The 19980-nt window shown below is 40.3% G+C and overlaps 2 protein-coding genes across 2 annotated transcripts; one reads left to right on the forward strand and one right to left on the reverse strand.

The window, feature by feature from the left end:
* Positions 1–11843: 11843 nt before the first annotated feature.
* LOC110900596 lies at positions 11844–12674 on the reverse strand. Its single transcript, XM_022147480.1, has one exon. The coding sequence runs from the start codon at positions 12672–12674 to the stop codon at positions 11844–11846; it is 831 nt and encodes a 276-aa protein (XP_022003172.1).
* Positions 12675–18761: 6087 nt separating this feature from the next.
* On the forward strand, positions 18762–19418 carry LOC110900597. The gene has a single exon (XM_022147481.1). It carries the CDS (start codon positions 18762–18764, stop codon positions 19416–19418), a length of 657 nt encoding a protein of 218 aa, XP_022003173.1.
* Positions 19419–19980: the final 562 nt, after the last annotated feature.

The following is a 19980-nucleotide window of genomic DNA, read 5'->3' on the forward strand; positions in this document are numbered from 1 at the left end:
AAAGAGTTTATGGATGTGGTTAAAGGGGGGTGGGATATGTCGATTGATGGAGTGCCTATGTTTCGGGTGGTTAAGAAACTTCGGGGGCTGAAACATCCGTTCAGATTACTTTTATTAAAGCAAGGGAATCTGCACAAGAATGTGGTGGAGTTTAAGAACGAGCTCGATAAAGTGCAGGCCAGTTTAGATGCTGATCCTTTCAACGTGTCATTTAAGGAAGCTGAAGCAACATGTGTAAAGAAATATCAAAATGCTTGTTTGGACGAAGAGAGGTTTTTAAAGCAAAAATCTAAACAAAAGTGGCTAGAAGTGGGTGATTCGAACACGGCTTTCTTTCACAATGCTGTGAAATGTAGAAACCATATGAACAAAATTCATGTCATTAAAGATGTTTCAGGAAACATACATGAAGGGGATGGAGTTGCGGCAGCCTTGGTGAATCATTTTCGTGTTTTTTTGGGAACGGAAGGGGGAATGAGCAGGAGGGTGGAGCAGGATATTTTCGCTACTAAGATCAACCCCCAAGTGGCGGATCTCATGTGCCGGCCGGTCACTCAAGACGATGTAAAAAATGCCATCTTTTCTATTAATGAGAATAAAGCTCCTGGCCCGGATGGGTTTACCTCGGATTTCTTTAAAAAGGCGTGGCCAATCGTTGGTAATGAGGTTACTTCAGCCATCATTGATTTCTTTGACACGGGTAAGTTGCTACAAGAGATTAACCATACCTTTCTTGCGTTAATTCCTAAGATTAGCACTCCGGGTGTAGTGACTGATTACAGGCCTATCTCACGCTGTAATGTGATATATAAAGGTATAAGTAAGATCATAACTAGCAGGATTCTTGAAGGTTTGAATGGTATTATTAGTGAAAACCAATCAGCTTTTGTCCCTGGGAGGAGAATCTCAGACAATATATTGCTAACTCAGGAGATTATGCACAACTATCATCGTCAGGCGGGTCCCCCTAAGTGTGCTATGAAAGTGGATATTCAAAAGGCCTATGACACTGTTGATTGGAGGTTTCTATGTGATGTGTTGCATGGGTTTGGGTTTCATCATCGGTTTATTAACTGGGTTATGGAATGTGTTATGTCTACCTCTTTTTCCTTAAGTATTAATGGCAATATTCATGGATACTTTAAAGGTAAAAGAGGATTAAGACAGGGTGATCCGATGTCTCCATACTTATTTACCATGGTTATGGAGGTCTTAACCCTCACCCTTCGGAAAGCAGCTGACTTGGATGGTTCTTTCAGATTCCACAACAAATGCGAAAAACAGATGATTATCAATCTTTGTTTTGCTGATGACTTACTATTATTTTCTCGAGGGGATGTCAATTCGGTTAAGGTTATAATGAGATCGTTAAAGGAGTTTGAAGAGGTCTCGGGTTTGGTTCCTAGTAATGCTAAAAGCACGGTTTTCTTATGTAACGTGCCGAGTCGTACAAAGTCAAGAATTTTGGACCTGATTCCGTTTGAGGAAGGTAAGTTGCCTATTAAATATCTTGGAGTTCCATTATTGGCCTCGAGACTGTTAGTTAAAGACTGTAAAGTGCTAGTGGAACGAATGAATACGCGCATTCTAGATTGGAAAAATAGATTCCTTTCCTTTGCGGGCCGTCTTCAGCTGGTTATCTCAGTTTTATCATCCATTCATGTCTATTGGGCTTCAGTTTTCATTCTGCCGGCAAGTATTATAAAGGAGTTAGAAAATAAAATGAAATGGTTCCTTTGGGGTCAGGGTACAGTTTCTAAAGGTAGAGCTAAAGTAGCGTGGAAAGAGGTTTGCCTTCCAAAAGTTGAAGGTGGTTTAGGGATCAGACGAATCACTGATGTAAATAAGTCTCTTATGGCTTATCATTTTTTCATCCTTCTTTCGGATAGGAGTTCGTTGTGGACTTTATGGGTCAAGTTTCACAGGCTCAAAGGTCGAAGTGTTTGGGATATTCCGGTTCAAGCTAGTGCTTCGTGGGGTTGGAAAAAATTATTAAAATGCAGGTTGCTGTTTCGGGATTTCTTTTGGAGTAAAATAGGCAATGGTCAAAATACGTTCGTTTGGTTTGATAAGTGGTGTGATGATTGCCCTTTAGGGAATGTGGTTACTCCTAGACAAATGGCGAGTATGGGTATAATGTGAAGTCTAAAGTAGCGGATGTTCTTGAGAATGGGGTTTGGGCGTGGCCGGACGATTGGAGAGCAACATATCCGATTCTTTTTCAGGTTCATGCGTGTCACCTATCCAATGCAAAGGACCAAGTTTTGTGGAGAAATTTGGAAGGTAAACTAGTTCCTTTTACTTCTAAGGAGGTGTGGAATACCATTCGGGTTCGAGAGCATCATCGTGATTGGTCCAATATCGTTTGGTCATCTTTCAATATCCCTAAACATGCCTTCACATGTTGGCTGATTTTCAAGAGGAAGCTTTGGACCCAAGATCGAATTCTTCGGTGGAATCAAACAGTTACTGGTTCTATGAATCAAATGTGTTGTTTACTTTGTTATGCAGATATAGAGACACATGACCACTTGTTTTTTCAATGCTCTTATTCTACAAAGGTGTGGAATATTGTTCGTGACAAAGTGGGTATGAACTCGATCCAACAGTGATGGGAAGATATAGCTAGGTGGCTTGTTCCGAGAGCAAAATCCAGAGCTGTTTATGCGATTGCTAGTAAGCTAGTTGTTGCTGCTTCAGCTTATACGATTTGGAGTGAAAGAAATGCTAGATATTTTAGTAATCGGTTAAGGCCTCCGGAAAAGATATCAGACATTATTCTGAGCACGGTCCGAGACAAATTACTATCGTTCAAATACAAAAATTCGAATACTGTGAAACAATTTTTGGAAGAGTGGAAGATGGATGGGGCAGACTTTTATGAAGAAGACTAAAGGCCATAGCTAGTTTTGGTTTTTCTAGTTGTATGTGGTCTTTTGAGTCGTTTGTATTGTGTTTCCTCTCTTGTGGTATGTCACGGAGAGAACTAGGTGGCATGTCAGCCACCTACTTGTTTTGTTTTTGGTTATTGATATAAAATCACCGGGGTAACCCTTTACCCAAAAAAAAAAAAAAATACGAAAGGTGTTTTCAAAACCAAACATAATCAAGTATGTAGCGGAAGCAACAATATAAAAACCAACATGAGTATCAAGTTCACAAAAATGTAAATGTTTAACATGGAACTCCACAGTCCATGTGCCCACAACGATCGCGCCTCCCATGCAAGCCCCATGAGTACCTATGGTCCTGCAAGGCATGCAACAGAAAGTCAACAACTAGTTCAGCGAGTTCACAGTAGGAAAGTTTGTTGCATGACTAGGCGTTATTAACTAAGTCGTTCGTATGTTCCATTAGTGGGGGCTTCCCATGTTTGTATGTACTAGACTAGTTGTAACCATAAGTGTTCTTCTTAACCCGAGAACAGTAGTACGTACGAGGTTTACGTAGGTTTTACGTAAGTGCCCTTCATAACCCGAGGACAGTGGTACGCGGGAGGTTTACGTAGGTTTTACGTAAGTGCCCTTCGTAACCCGAGGCAGTAATGAGTATAAGTTTACGTAGGTTTTACGTAAGTGTCCTTCGCAACCCGAGGACAGTGATAAGTACAAGTATACGTAGGTTTTACGTATGGGTCCTTCGCATCCGAGGACGATGGTAGATAGTCTAGTAGTAGTGTAAGTACGAATAATTGTTCAATCCCATTCCCTACCCACCGGGAATCCCATGCCTTGGTAAGAGTGTTAACTCACCTTGGTTTGCTCGGCAGAACACGAAAAGGTTACTTGAGCTAAGAGGGGTCAACCACGTCCTAACATGGTTACCATACGAGTCAGGTTTTTGGTTCAAGTATTGCACATAAATTTACACATAGCCTAACAGGTTCTCAACACGTATTATCATGGTAAACAGTTAACAGCCAAGTACATAACATATCCGACTTGTGCGATTCAAAAGAATGGGCTCGCACAAGCCTAGCAGCCTTGTGCGATTCACTCGTTGTAGCCCAAAAAATACCCGGCCCAAATAACATAGTAGCCCAACATGTAAACGGCCCAAACATACAAACAAACAACCAACTTGTGCGATTCATGCAATTCATATAATCTTGTGCGATCAGTGTCATTTGTGCGATTGGTCTTGGGCTGTGTAATAGGTATGTGCGGCCCAATCATAACACTCGGCCCAGACCGGTTTGGCCCAATATCATGATCCACCAATAGTGAGCCTTGTGCGACCAGGCTGCACTTGTGCGACTGAAACTGATTTGTGCGATTACACTTGTGCGATTGAGCTCTTGTGCGTTCAGATCAGATCTTGTACGATCTGATCTTGTGCGATTGGAGCTTGTGCGATTGGTTATGTAATTCCGAAATCATGCATATCAGTTACACCATTATCTTGCAAGTCAACAGTTTCCTATTTTTGTGGTTATCAATCAACAACTAACAGTTTCAAATCATGCCAATTTTCGATCAAATGAGAGTTTTATCATCTTAATTCACATGAACCCTAATAAATCATAATCATGAACAACTTATCAAACCCTCAATCGTATTATCAGATCGATGATTCCTATTTCTAGCATACACGCAACATGCTATCTTAACAAATCATTCGAACATAAATTATAAAAGCCGATTTCTTGCATCCAATCGGTTCCTAGGTTAACATTATGACATCCGATTCACATAAACATCATCATATAGTACATCATTGTTCATCATACATACAACCCTAATAGTTTAATCAAAACATGGAATCATAACATCATTTACAAACACATATCATGAAACACTAACCGATTAATAGAGTGTGATGAGAATTATCCCACGCGAATCAAGAAACAAACCCTAATCCGCCAATAACCAAGAACTTGACAAAAACAGAATAGTAGCTAGACAGAAACCCTAATCCGCCACCAAAACAGAATCTAGCAACGTACCAGAACTATCAAATCAAGAACAACCCAAGCGACTTGACAAAAACACTTGAGGTCAACATTGTCCTCAATGTGTAGTGTTTAAATGAACAGGTCAAAAATCGAAAAACTTTTACTACTCCCCCATCCCCACACTGGAGGTACGCATTATCCTCAATGTGTGTGACACCCCAGGAAAACCAGTAAACGATACAACTTACCTAGCTTCCTCAGTAACCGCATGCTAAATTTCGGGACGAAATTTCTTTCAAGTTGGGGATAATGTGACAACTCGAGTTTCCAAGATTCCACTTTCGCATTTATTGCACGTTCACTGTTTGTTTAGTTGTTCACTTGCATAATTGATTTACTTTGTAATTGTATATGTTTTGGTTCAATAAAGTGTATTGTGATTGTGCATGGTTATGTGTTAAGTGTGACAAATACATGAACTTGGCAATGAAACTGTAAAATTATATTGTGATGGGTGTTTTATGTAAGAAATGATATTTAGGGATGAGTAGAGTAATTAGTGAAATTCTAATCATTCTTAACCCTAACCTCTCCCCTAATCATTCACAAAAATCATCACACGTACTTTCACATTCTTCTCTCCTCTCCTACAACCATCTTCTCATCATTCTTGGCTTTACAAGTTCTTTTGCATCAAGTTTGATTTTCCAATCCATCTAGAAGCAATCCAAGGTAATTGTTTAATGATTGTTTATTATTAATCATCGATTGATTGATTCATGCTAAAACCCTAGTTCTACATGTAATGGTTCTGTGTTTATTGAATTCTGATTGCTGTGAGATGATGTTGATTAGTGTGTAACCATTGCCTGATGTTAAGATACATTGTATGTTAGAATCGTTGGATGATAATTGGATTGCATATGAATGAATTAGGGTTATCTGATCGTGAAAACAAAAACGTAACTGTTACAATGAAAGTTGAATGCTCGCATGATTTGATTATTGTTTGTCCGAACTTTTATATGGCTTGCATATGGTCCGATCTTGTTGCTTGAATATAGTCCGAACTTTGATCATGTAACATGTAGCAGCTCCGAGTTTTATAAAGAACACATGATGTCTGAATTTTATTGATATAACAAAGTCCGAACTTCTCACAAGACTCAAGGTCCGACCTTTAAACAAATTCATGGGGGTCCGAGTTTCGGTTAAGGAGCATTAAGGATCCGACTTTTGCTTGTTGATGTGTGTCCGAGTTTTGTTTATGAGTGATGTTGGTCCGATGTTTGTATTTTTTTTTTCTTTTGGGTAAAGGGTTACCCCGATGAATTTTATAAATGAACCAAATAAGTACAAGGGTGTATCAAAGCGACACACTAACTAGACTTGACAAACCAAGCCTAGGAAAACAAGCAACACAACCAAAAAAACCACTCAAAGACAACCAAACAAAAAACAACCAAACCAAACCCTAACAAACAGACACAAATTAGCCTGGCTTCGCTACATTATCTTCATTCTCTTCAGTCTTCCACAACTTGAAAATCCTTTTCTTAGTTGAAGCCACCCGAAATCTGAATCCCATCAGACGCAAACGAACCGAGTTTTTAATTACCTCGACCACTTGATCTACCGTTCTCTTATGATTTTTAAAAATCCTGTTATTCCTCTCTTGCCAAATGTAGTAAGACGAAGCAGCAATCAGCAATTTACAAACAACATAATCCGCTTTCTTAGAGCTGGAATGTTGATCCACCCAATGTAATAACGAATCCCAAGAGTTATCCACGCTCCCCAACTTAACGAAAGTCTTAACATTACTCCACACTTGATCCGTAAAAGAACAACGGAAAAACAAGTGATCCTGACTCTCACGATCCGCGTAACATAACGGACAGCACATCAAATTTAAATTTGTGAGGCTGCCTGCTTCCCAAACTGTCAACCGGTCCTGAGTTTTCAATTTATTACGAAACGCCAGCCACAAATGAAACGAATGCCTCGGAATGCATTGAGAGAACCAAACCATGTTAGTCCACATCACCTGATTCTCCCTATTCCGAATAGTATTCCAAACCTGAGCCGATTGGAACTCGCACATTTTCCCATTCAAATCCTTCCACACCAAACGATCAATGGAACTAGGAACAAGATTCGGAACTGAGAGCGTAAATAATACCAGAAAGAGATCCAACCAAGCTTGCGGCCACTTCCAATGACCATTCTGATCAATAACATCCGCAACAGAAGATTGTAACGAGAAACCGGCATTAGCAATGGCCCGAGGAGAAATAAAAGCACTAAGCGGACTTAGCGAGCACCACATATCACTCCAAACATTGGTTTGAGCACCACTCTGAACGGAAGGCCATATGTGAGGCCGAATAGTATGACGAATAGATAAAATCTTTCGCCATCCCCAACTCATACTCCCACGGCATGGAATCTCCCAAAAGTTCCGACCTTTAAGCTTATAATCATGAATCCACCGAACCCAAATAGAATCCCGGTTAGTTATAATACTCCAAATATGGTTTGCCATAAGCGATTTATTGACATCCGAAATACTTCTAATGCCCAAGCCACCCTTATTCTTCGGCAAATACACTGCTTCCCAAGCGACCTTAGCACGAATTCTACCATCCGAACCTGCATTCCATAAAAATCTACGAATACGCTTCTCAAGGTCCTTAACAACTCTGGCCGGAATAATGAACACAGAGGCCCAATAGATATGCATCGAAGAGAGAACCGAGTTAATAAGTTGTAACCGACCAGCAAAAGACAAAGCTTTGGTTGCCCAATTAACAATCTTTTTATCCATACGCTCAATGAGGATCGTACAATCTTTATACAGGAGTCTTGACGAAATAAGCGGAACCCCAAGATAGGGGACCGGCAGAACACCCTCCTAAAAAGGCATAATATCCAGAATTTCCTGTCGAATCGAGTGAGGAACATTGCAAAAGAATACCGTACTCTTAGCTGGACTAGGCACAAGACCTGAGATATTAGTAAAAATTTCCAGCGCTTCTTTAATCTTCTTAACCGAAACCACATCACCATGCACAAAGATAAATAAATCATCAGCAAAAGACACGTTAATTATTTTCTCCTTAGCACAATGGGCATGAAATTTAAAAGGCATACTAGCTGCTCGTCGAAGCAAAAGCGATAGAACCTCCATAACTAGCGTAAATAAGTAGGGTGACATTGGATCACCTTGCCGTAAGCCTCGCTTACCCCTGAAGTAACCATGCAAGCTACCATTAATACATAAAGAGTACGAGACCGTGGACACACACGTCATGATCCAATTCACCATTGTTCGATGAAACCCAAACCGAATTAGAACATCCTCCAAAAAACTCCAGTTGACCGTGTTTGTATTACACTAGGGAGTCCGAACTTTTTGTAATAAGGACCCTTGGTCCGAGTTTTTGTAATAAGGACACTAGGTCCGATGTTTGATTGAATGATAGAGATAATGTCCGAATTTTTAAGAGTTTAAGGGGGGGATGGTTTGGTCCGAATTTGTGAAGGGGAAACCATAGGTCCGACTTTTATCAAGGGAAACATGGTACGAACTTATGAAGCCTTTGGGTCCGAGTTTTTTTGTGTATTGCTCTCTTGTCCGACTTTTATGCTTGATAGCCTTGTCAGAGTTTTTATGCTTTGATGGTGGTCCGAATTTCATAGGATATAGGTAATCCGAACTTTACAAAGTGATGTATGAGAGTTTACTTGTAAACACCAGTGTTAGAGCCTACTGTATGTTCTGTACCTTACAACATGCTACTGTATATGACTGTGTGATACTGTATGTATGAACAATCTGTGTCACATTATTCTGTACACGATTATCACACGAATCACAACTATTTAGACATCAAGGACTTGTAAACCCTAATTGGAAATAAACACTTACATCGAGTTATGTGCAATGTACCTTAGGTCGTGTGTAAAGGACCTAACTATTAAGTAACACTAGAAGCAATAACATACTGAGCAAACCAAGGTGAGTTCACACTTTTACTAAGGCATGGGATTCCCAGGGCTTGGGAATGGGATTGAAAGAATGAGATTGAATAGAATTGTACTTACACTGTTACTAGACTACCTACCATCGTCCTCGGTTGTGTAGGACACATATGTAAAACTGTAACATTTGTGCTTGTAATCATTGTGAACAGTTCAGTTATCAATAAAACAATGTTATTTGATCCCAATGTTTGTTTGGTTGTGTTTTACATTTTTCATGTTTTGACTTTTGTTCAATTTCAAACTCTACATCGCTTTCTGGAGAGTTATACGCTAACTGGTGCTAAAACGTACTCAGTTTAATGCGACAAATACTCCGGAACATCAACATATACTCAACATACCTTAAATAACCTTTACATAACTTAGAAATAAGTTTTGAAGGCTTTGGTATGGCAAAAACAAGTTAATTCGCTTACAGGGACTAAACTTGACAAACTGCGAAAGTATGCCAATTTGAACTGTAACGAACATTTCGGAATATGTCCATAAGTTAAACATACCATAAATATCCTTTACATAGCTTAGAAATAGGCTTTGAGGGGTTTGGTATGCTAAAACAAACTTTTGGATCATTCAGGGGCTAAAAGTGTCAAAAAGTGCACAAGTTTGCACTTTCGCGCATAACTTACGTTCTGAATACATCCGGACATCCAAAAATTTATGTAAGCATTATAATATTATGCCTTAGTGTTTGGCATGAGAAAAATCCATTCGTCGCGTCATTTGGATCGTCTTTCGCGCTTATGCGCATTCCGTCGTAATTAAGCGAACATCGCGATCGTACGGCCAAACGAACCGACATCTGGAATATTTTTGAGCATATTTCAAGTCCCCTACACTTTAACTTCATCTTAGAGCCTTGAAATGAGGTTAACGGGGCTTAAACGTGCCAAAAATGGGCCAAATTACGTGTTTCTGAAGTGCAGGGACCAAAATTGAAAATTCTGATCTGTGAACCTCAGGCGGGGCGCGTAAGGATTGGCCAAATCCTTACGCGGGGCGCGTGAGACTGTCAGACAGAAAATATATTGCATTTAATGCAGTTTGGCCTTTCGTTCGATCAAGGGGCAACGCCCTTTCACCCAATCAGGAGCCAAGAGCCAATATCTGACTTACCACAATATTTTGACAAGTGTACGCTCGAGATCGCGGCACGATATTCGATAAACGATCCTAACGGTTCCACTTTTCCTATAAATACCCCCCCCTTTGTTCCAAAAACCCACAAAATCTGATCTTAAGGCTCTAAGTTGGAACCATTGTTTCATACCTGAGCTATTTGATCTAGATTAGCACTCGGGGACCCTCCGTAAGTCTTCTTTCGCTCTTTTATCACTTTTCGAGTCCGAAAGTCAACGTTTTGTTGACTTTCTGCATTGACCAGCTTATGGTCGATGCGAAGTTCATGGAACTTCATAACGTGAGCGTGATCACGATGGTTATAGTCCGTAGTGACTATACCTACTGATCACCACGTTATCTAGGCTCAGTGACGAGTCGTAGTTTCGGGCAAAATGTGCATTCTTGCATATTTTGTAACCAAACTACTCGTGAGCATCAAAGCCGTTTGTTTTGATGTCAAACCTGTTTTCTAAACTTAGTTAAGCATGTTCTAACATGCTTAGCTCGTCACTTTTAGTTTAGTGCTTATATAGGGTCGTAAGGTAAGCGATCTAAACCATCGCTTATCCTTTCGAACCCGACCCATTTGGTCGGTCATTAGGACCCGACCAAACACATTAGGTGACCATAGCTATAACCTTCCGAGGTTATACCTTGTGGTCACGATGTTAGGCGTTCCGAACGCGTTCTACGCGAACGACGCGTTAGGGTAGCATAAGCTACCTAAACGGGTCGTGATGGGCCGTAAGCACTTAGGTTAAGTTTCATTTTAGTATGTAGGCTTTGTTAAACCATATTACACGAGTCTCCATACTCGTTTGGTTTACGAACCCGCGTACTATCCGATCCTTCCGATTTGGTCCGGTATATTAACATAGCTACCTATTAGGTGCCGTTTGATATCCCGTGATCTTTAGCATTATCTGGTTATTATACAAGGAATTCAAAGCAATCTCAGGTGAGTACATTGAACCCCTCTTTTACTGTTTTCCAAACTGTTTTGGGGTGAAACACATGTGCCTATCTGTTACTTTCATGCTTTCCATGTTTTCACATCGTATATCTGCTATGCTCATTAGTACATTATAGTACATGATTTCATTACATTTCATGCTATGTATGCCCATTGTGTGCGTACTTAGTACATTAATTTACATTACATTTCTGTTGCATATGTTTACTCAGCATATGGACACATTGATTTACATGAACATTTCTGTTGCATATGTTTACTCAGCATATGGACACATTGATTTACACGAACATTTCTGCTTCGTATGTTGACTTAGCATACTTAGTACAATTGTTTACATCACATGCCTTCATTTTGTTATGACATTTGGTTTGTTTAACATGGGACAATACATTCATTAACATTAGCTACGCCGTTCGTTAGTAGGTAGTGGTACCATAGGAATTGACAACTCCCGTTTCTGAAATCCTGGGTTGATAGGATTGGAAGGAATGACCGAATTCGATATACATAACTTAGATAAACCTTTAATTTGTTTAAGGGTTTATCGCCGTAGTCTCAAGGCTTGGATGTATGCATAGTTTACAATACCGCATAAATGTTTTTTTTGGGTAAAGGGTTACCCCGATGAATTTTATATATGAAACAAATAAGAACAAGGGTGTGTCAAAGCGACACACCAACTAGACTTGACATGCCAAGCCTAGGACACCTCACAACACAATCCAACCAATAAAAAACAACCAAAACAAAAGCACCCAACAAAGACAACCAAAAAACAAACTGAAAACAAGACCCGAAAAAATACTAGCCCGGATCCACTACATCATCGTTGCAAATCTGCCAAGCCTTGAAAATCCTTTCCTTTGCCGAGCTCGCGCGGAATCTGAAACTCATCAAACGCAAACGAACCGAGCCTTTAACCATCTCAGCAACTTGATCTACCGTCCTCTTGCTATTAGTGGACAACCTGTTGTTCCTTTCTTGCCAAATGTAGTACGAAGCAGCTGCTATAACCAACTTACTCACAATGTGATCAACACTCTTTGATCTTGAGTGTTGCTCCACCCAATTTAGAATTGATGACCAAGTAGTGTCCACATTCGTCAGGTTTACCATCGCCTTCACTTTATTCCACACTTGCGCCGAGAAGTTACATTGAAAAAATAAGTGATCACGACTATCCCGGTCATAGTTACATAGCGGACAGCACATAAGATTTAGATTTGTTTGACTACCTGCTTCCCAAACTGCCATCCTATCCTGTGTCTTTAACTTATTTCTGAACGCTAGCCACATATGAAACGCGTGCCGCGGAATACATTGAGAAAACCAAACCATGTTTGCCCAAGGGGCATGATGCTCTTGACTTCGAATGGTGTTCCAAACCTGAGCCGATTTAAAGTCACCAGGTTTTCCATCCACATCTTTCCAAACGAGCCGGTCCTCTGCATTAGAATCCAAGTTGGGAACCGAGATGGTAATTAAAACCGGAAATAGGTCAAACCACGCTTGGGGCCATTTCCAGTTTCCGTTTTGATCAATAACATCCGCAACTGTAGTCCGAAGGTTAAAGCCAGCATTCGTAATATATCTTGGAGTAATAACCGATCTAAGCGGGCTGCCCGTACACCACATATCACTCCACACATTGGTTTGAAACCCACTCTTTAAAGAGGACCATATATGAGGACGAATGAGACTTCAGATGGAAAGAATTTTCCTCCATCCCCAACTCATACTCCCCCGACAAGGGATCTCCCAAAGACTTCTACCTTTAAGCTTGTAGTTATGGATCCATTTCACCCAAATAGACTCCCGGTTAGAAATAATACTCCAAATGTGGTTTGCCATAACCCAAATACCGCATAAATGTTAGTATCAATAGAGCATGCATTTTCCCACAGAACATAACGTTGATTTAAACCACGTTTTACTTCAACGACTTGTTTTGTGCATTTTACATATGGTTTAAGTTGATACATTTCGCTTACCATACATGATACATTTTGGGATACACATTACATGATTTACATTGAACATAAACACGTTGACATTGACATTCACATTTGGTGGTCTACATTGCACATAAACATTTGACACGGTTTACACAATAACACTTGACATTTGGTTTATTCATGAACAATTTACATGGTGGATTGGTTTGGGTAAGTGATTTAAGTAACGAGATTCGTGTAATATGATACAAACATGGTGGATACGCCGCTGGTACTTCCTATATATAAATGTTTGTATAATATTACATATCGTGGCGTTATCTAAGTCATTTCAGTTTAGACAAATTACATTTTACACAAATAACATATTCTTCACAAGACATTATTTTCACAATCAACTTATCTTATTCAACTCATTTTACTTGGTTACTCGCTTAACCTTGCACTTATCTATACATATCATCTTATGTTATCGTTTTTCAAATGGGTTACACAGCGAAACAAATTACAAGGTTCATGACTGACTGTTATTAAACATTCTTTAAACTCAAGTCATGAATCCCATTTTCACAAAACCTATGTATCTCACAGGCATTTTTATGCTGACGTACCTACTTTCACATGTGTTTTCAGGAGCTGTTCCATAGGATGTTGATCACGATACTAGGGCGGACCTGTGCCTTAAAGACTAAAACTGAAGATAGACTTAGTTAACTATGTTATAAACTCTTGTTTTCCTGTTTGAAACAATGTAGCACTCTTGTTTAATAAATAAAATATAACTTTAATTTCCATGGTTGTATAACAATTAATTCTGCCCACAACACTCCCCGGCGTTTCCGCCGCGGTTGCATGTTATACGCGGTCGGGGTGTGACAGAAGAGTTGGTATCAGAGCCATTGGTTATAGGGAATTAGGTTATTAGTAATGCTTTGACCTAGACTATAACTTTCTAGGACCCTAACACAAGTTATCTTGTGTTTAGAGTTTAAAACTTGCACATCACCTATCCTTAGGTGATAACCACAACGGGAACTTCGGTTCCGAATCTGCTTTGAAAATTAATCATCTGTTCTAGGATGATTGATTACTAGGTTTTAAACCCTCTGTTATAACAAGATCAGGTCATACAAGGTTCCCCTTTGTTTCTAACTGGGCGATTTTGGCGATCATGATAAACCCTAGTTTCCTTCGTTCATTCGTTTCCCTCTGATCTTACTCTTGATCGATTTGGGTTAGAAACTGTGGTGTTGTCGTTCCTTCTGAGTAGGGATACTTGACTTTACCTTGGTTACTAATCTTTTGACGTCAGGTTTAGGGTTAGATTTCGTTTCTTGTTTTGCTAGGGTTTGCCGTCATCGTTCTGGATTTCTTTAATTTTGATTGTTGATTCGTTGCATGGTTGTTTGATTACGTTGATATGGATTATACACAATACAAGCCGCCTGATTTGGATGCCAAACATACTAAGCCGCCCGATATTGTGGCTTCCTCCTTAAACCCTAATAAGGGTTTTACACTGAGGTCTTTGAATATTGACGGAAAAACATCCTGCCCGAGATGGGGGATTTTGCATGATTTACAGCAGGGATCGAAAGTATTTAATGTGATTGATGAGCTTACAAAGATAACTGTTCCGGTGGATAATGCTGCGGAGGACATGGATAGAGCTACACCGGCGGTTGTTAGTGATGATATGTTCTGGGATGTTGGAAAGAAGGTAAGCAATGTGTCATATGCTGAAAAAGTGCAGTCTACTCGTCAACGAAGGGAGGTCAATTTCAGATTACTTGAACCCTCGGAAACTAGGGAAGATGCTGATGTGGTTATACCGAAAGAGGTAGTTCAACAGGTACAGGAAAAGCTCGATAATGTGCTATATGGTTATTTCTTAGGAAATAGATTACCTTACCCTGTGGTTGAGTATTATGCGAAGAATGTATGGGCTAAATTTAGTTTCTCTAAGCTCATGATGAATACAGCGGGTTTCTTTTTCTTCAAGTTTGACTCTAAGGATGGTTTGAGGAAGGTTTTGGAAGGTGGCCCATGGTTAATAAGGAAAAATCCGTTATTTTTGAATGTTTGGTCCCCAAAGGTTACGCTCAAAAAAGATAGTATTAAAACGGTTCCAATATGGGTGAAACTTCATAATGTGCCGATTTCGGTCTACACTGATGATGGATTGAGCTTGTTGGCTTCGAAGATTGGGGTTCCCAAAATGCTTGATTCATATACGGCTGATATGTGTGTGGACAGTTGGGGGAGGAGTAGTTATGCTCGTGCTATGATTGAACTTAATGCTGATAATGATCTAAAGGATCATATTACCATAGCTATACCGAAAATGGAAGAGGAGGGTTTTATTATGGAACAGGTGAAGGTTGAATATGAGTGGAGGCCGCTTCGATGTAGTGTATGCTGTCTTTTTGGGCATGATGATAATATGTGTAGCAAGAAACCTAATGGCAAATCTAAAATGGTATCTGTTGATGAGGAGGGTTTTGTTACTGATAAACGGAAGACGGCGAGATTCTCCTTTCCTCAAAAGAAGCAGAAGCCGAAGGTGGTGTATAAACCTAAGGCTCATCAATACCATGCAAGTACGTCAGGAACAAAAGTGGGTAACCAAGCTGCTTTAAACACTAATACGGTAAAAGTTTCTAATCCTTTTGAAGTGCTCGCTAATGAGAAAGCGGATGAGAGGAGGGACCCGGTAAATGCTAACTCGACTGGAGATGTGAATTGTGGGGCTAGAATACAACAACCGGATGAAGTTCAAGAGTTAAATCCGACGGAGATGGCTGACTTTATGAGGGGTAATCTGAATAATGATAATTCTGAGGGGGCAAGCACTCCCGGTGACAACGGTTTTAATGGGTAGTATTGCTGCATGGAATGTAAGGGGTCTGAACCAACCCCTGAAACAAAATGAGGTTCGATTATTTATTTCTGAAAATCGGTTGAGTGTGTGTGCCGTGTTGGAGTCTCATGTGAATGTTGTCAACTTAGATAAGATTTGCAAGAAGGTTTTTAGGAATTGGAGCTGGACTTCAAATGGAGGAGTTTGTGATAGGGGTACGAGAGTAATTTTGGGATGGAATGCTGATGATATCGATCTTATGGTTGTGTCGCAGTCTGATCAGGTTATACATGCCCAGGTTCTTTTAAAATCTGTGAAGAAAAAGATGTTTTGTTCATTTGTATATGCTGAGAATAAATACCAGGATAGGAGGAGCCTGTGGGCTGATTTATGCAATTTTAGGGGCCTTACTAAAGATGTTCCTTGGGTAGTCATGGGGGATTTTAACGCTGCTTTGAACATGGAGGACTTTCTTACAGGTCCGTCTTCTCACACGATTGTGATGAGAGATTTTTATGATTGTGTGCAAAATACTGAGCTTATAGATGTGAAGAGCCATGGGCTTCATTATACATGGAGTCAAAGACCAAAGAATGGGGTGGGAACTCTTAAGAAAATTGACCGGATTATGGGTAATGTCAAGCTATTAGATGTTTTTCCGGATGCGTATGCTATGTTTCAGCCATTCCGTGTATCGGATCATGCTCCTGGCATCTTGAGATTAGCTTCGATGGATACGGGTAGGCCGAAACCTTTTAAATTTCCAAACTTTATTACGTCAAAGCCTGATTTTGGCCAAGCGATTATCGCTGAATGGACTAAAAATGTGGAGGGGGTTGCCATGTTTTCTGTTGTGCAAAAAATGAAGAATTTGAAACCTCACTTTAGGAGGATCCTTCGCAACCAGGGCAATTTACACAAAAGAGTTACCGAGTTGCGGAACCAATTAGATTAGATTCAAAAGCAAGTTGATGCTAATCCCTTCGATACGGCTTTGCGGTCTTCAGAAGCTATTTGTCTTAGAGATTACAAGGTTGCGGCCTATGACGAGGAGTGTTTTCTAAAACAAAAATCTAAAGTTCAGTGGCTTTGTGCGGGTGACTCAAACACCTCTTACTTTCATAATTAGGTGAAAGGCAGGAATGCTCGGAGTAAATATCACTGCATCAAAGACACGAAGGGGAACCTGTTTGAAGGTGATGATGTGGCTACGGCTCTTCTTGCTCATTACTCGGTTTTCATGGGCACGGAAGATCATGTTGATAAGGTGGATGATACAGATATGTTTGTCAATGTATTGCAATCTAATGTGGCAGAAAATATGGTTAGACAGGTTACTGAAGATGAAGTCAAACAGGCGATGTTCAGTATAGGTGAAAATAAGGCTCCGGGTCCGGATGGATATACTTCAGCTTTCTTTAAGAAGTCCTGGGATGTTGTGGGTGGCGAGGTTACTAAGGCAGTGCTTGATTTCTTTAGTAATGGGCAAATTCTCAAACAAATCAATCATACGATTCTTGCGTTGGTTCCGAAGGTTGAAACGCCAAATACGGTGCTTGATTATCGTCCGATATCGTGCTGTAATGTGTTATATAAGTGTATTAGCAAAATAATCACTGATCGGATTAAAGGGGGTTTGGGATATTTAGTGAACATAAACCAGTCTGCGTTTGTTCCGGGTAGGAAGATATCTGATAATATTCTTCTTACTCAGGAGCTTATGCATAATTACCATGTTGATCGAGGCCCTCCTAGATGTGCTTTGAAGATTGATATTCAGAAAGCTTATGATACTGTAAGTTGGTCGTTTTTGGAGGAAATTCTAATCCGGTTTGGTTTCCATCAGAAAATGATTTCTTGGATTATGGCTTGTGTCACAACAGTCTCGTATTCGGTTAGCATTAATGGCGAGTTACATGGTTATTTTAGAGGGAAGCGGGGGCTTAGACAAGGAGATCCAATGTCTCCATACTTATTTACATTAGTGATGGAGGTTTTATCTCTTATGTTGCAGAAGATGGCTCTAAATAATGCATTCAGGTTTCATTTGCACTGCTCTAAACAAAAGATAATCAATGTCTCGTTTGCGGATGATCTGTTTGTCTTTGTTCATGGTGATATGGGGTCGGTTCAGCTTATCCGAAGTGTCTTGGGTAAATTCACTAGCTTCTCCGGTCTCGTGCCTAGTTTGCCGAAGAGTACAATATTCTTTTGTAATGTGCCTTGCGATGTTAAAACTAACATTCTGAGTTTTTTGCCGTTTCGTGAGGGCACTCTCCCGGTTCGTTATCTTGGAGTTCCCCTAATTTCCACCAAACTCTCGTTTAGAGACTGCAGAATCCTGGTGGAGCGTATGGAGAGGAAGGTAGATAACTGGATGACTAAAACATTATCTTTTGCAGGTCGTTTGCAGCTTATTAACTCTGTCCTAGCGGCAATGTATACATATTGGGCTTCGGTGTTTATCTTGCCAATGCGTATTGTGAAGGATTTAGAAAAGAGAATGAGAAGGTTTCTATGGAATGCGAGTTATTCTAGTTTTTTTTTTTTTTTACTCGGTCTAAAGTTGCATGGAAAGATGTTTGCAAACCAAAGGAGGAGGGTGGCCTTGGTATCCGTAGTATATCGGATGTTAACAAAGCCCTTATCACGTCGCATATCTGGAGTATCATCACCAATAGAGAATCTCTATGGGTCCAATGGATTCATGCGTACAGGTTGAAAGGTCGGAACTTTTAGGATGTTCAAGCCCGGGGGAATCTGACTTGGAGTTGGCGGAAGATATTAGCCATTCGAAGTCTAGTTCGTCCGTATGTTTGGAAGTCTATTGGTAACGGTAACGGGACTAATGTGTGGAGTGACAACTGGTGTTCATGCAGTCCCATTCGAAATTTCATCACTCCAAGGATGATAGCTCGAGAAGGTTTTAATTTGAAAAATACAGTTGCTGATCTCATTGATAGTAATGGTGACTGGCGATGGCCACAGGCGTGGTTGGATCTATTTCCGATTCTAATAAATGTTGCACGCCCTGTCATCGCTCAAGATATGGAGGACAGGTTTGGATGGAAAAGCTTTGATGGGAAAATAGGTCACTTTACTTCTTGGGATGCATGGAATAATTTGCGGGTTAGGGAGAACAAGGTGGCATGGGTAAACATGGTGTGGTATGGCCAATGTATTCCAAGGCATTCGTTTCATCTTTGGTTGGTGATAATAAACAAGCTGAAAACTCAAGATAGATTGGCGGTGTGGGAAGCGGGGAGTGAGACGAACTTAATTCTTATGTGTTGTCCTTTATGTAAGTATGGTCGAGACTCTAGAGATCACCTCTTTTTTCAATGCTCATTTTCGGCTAAGGTTTGGAGCATAGTTATCAAAAAAGTCGATATGGGGAATGTGGATGGTTCGTGGCGCTCTATAATGTCATGGATAGATCAGCATGCGAGTTCTAAGAGGTTGGAACACATCATTTGCAAACTTGTTGTGGCGGCATCTTCTTATTTCATATGGCAAGAACGATCTGCAAAGGAAGGAAGAGACGGTGGCTCAACTGATTCTTGATATGGTTCGGCTTCGGATAATGAGTTTCAAGGTCGGTGGAGATATAAAGCAGCGGAAGCTCTTGGAGAGATGGGTAATCATGGAAGACGACCCGGGTTAATGGCTAGAGTTATTTGTCTAGTGCGTTAATTTTTGTTGTGTGGTCGAGTTGTCTTTGTTTCTATTTTGGTTGTTAGTTGGGTTGTGTTTTTCTTGTTTGGCTAGGCTTGGGTTGTCAAGTCTAGTAGTGTGTGTCAAACTCTTTGTCACACCCTGTTCTTTGATTATTTTATAAAATTTACCGGGGTAACCCTTTACCCAAAAAAAAACCCTCTGTTATAAGGTTTTGAACCCTCTATTATATGGTTTTGAACCTCTTTGGATTTCAAAAATCCCGTCAAAGTTTTGGGTTAATAGTGTGAACACGTGCGAACTGGAAGGGTGAATGCCTGTACCCTGGGTTTTCTGTCTAAGGCTAGAGTGTTCGTACAAATCCACATAATCGGACCAGTCACTCTTACCTGGGAACTCTTGGGGTGAGTGTTCACTTATAGGCGAGCATGTCTTCGCGATACACTAATTC

The sequence above is a fragment of the Helianthus annuus genome, chromosome 13 (assembly GCF_002127325.2).
Source record: "Helianthus annuus cultivar XRQ/B chromosome 13, HanXRQr2.0-SUNRISE, whole genome shotgun sequence".
Classification (NCBI taxonomy): Eukaryota; Viridiplantae; Streptophyta; class Magnoliopsida; order Asterales; family Asteraceae; genus Helianthus; species Helianthus annuus.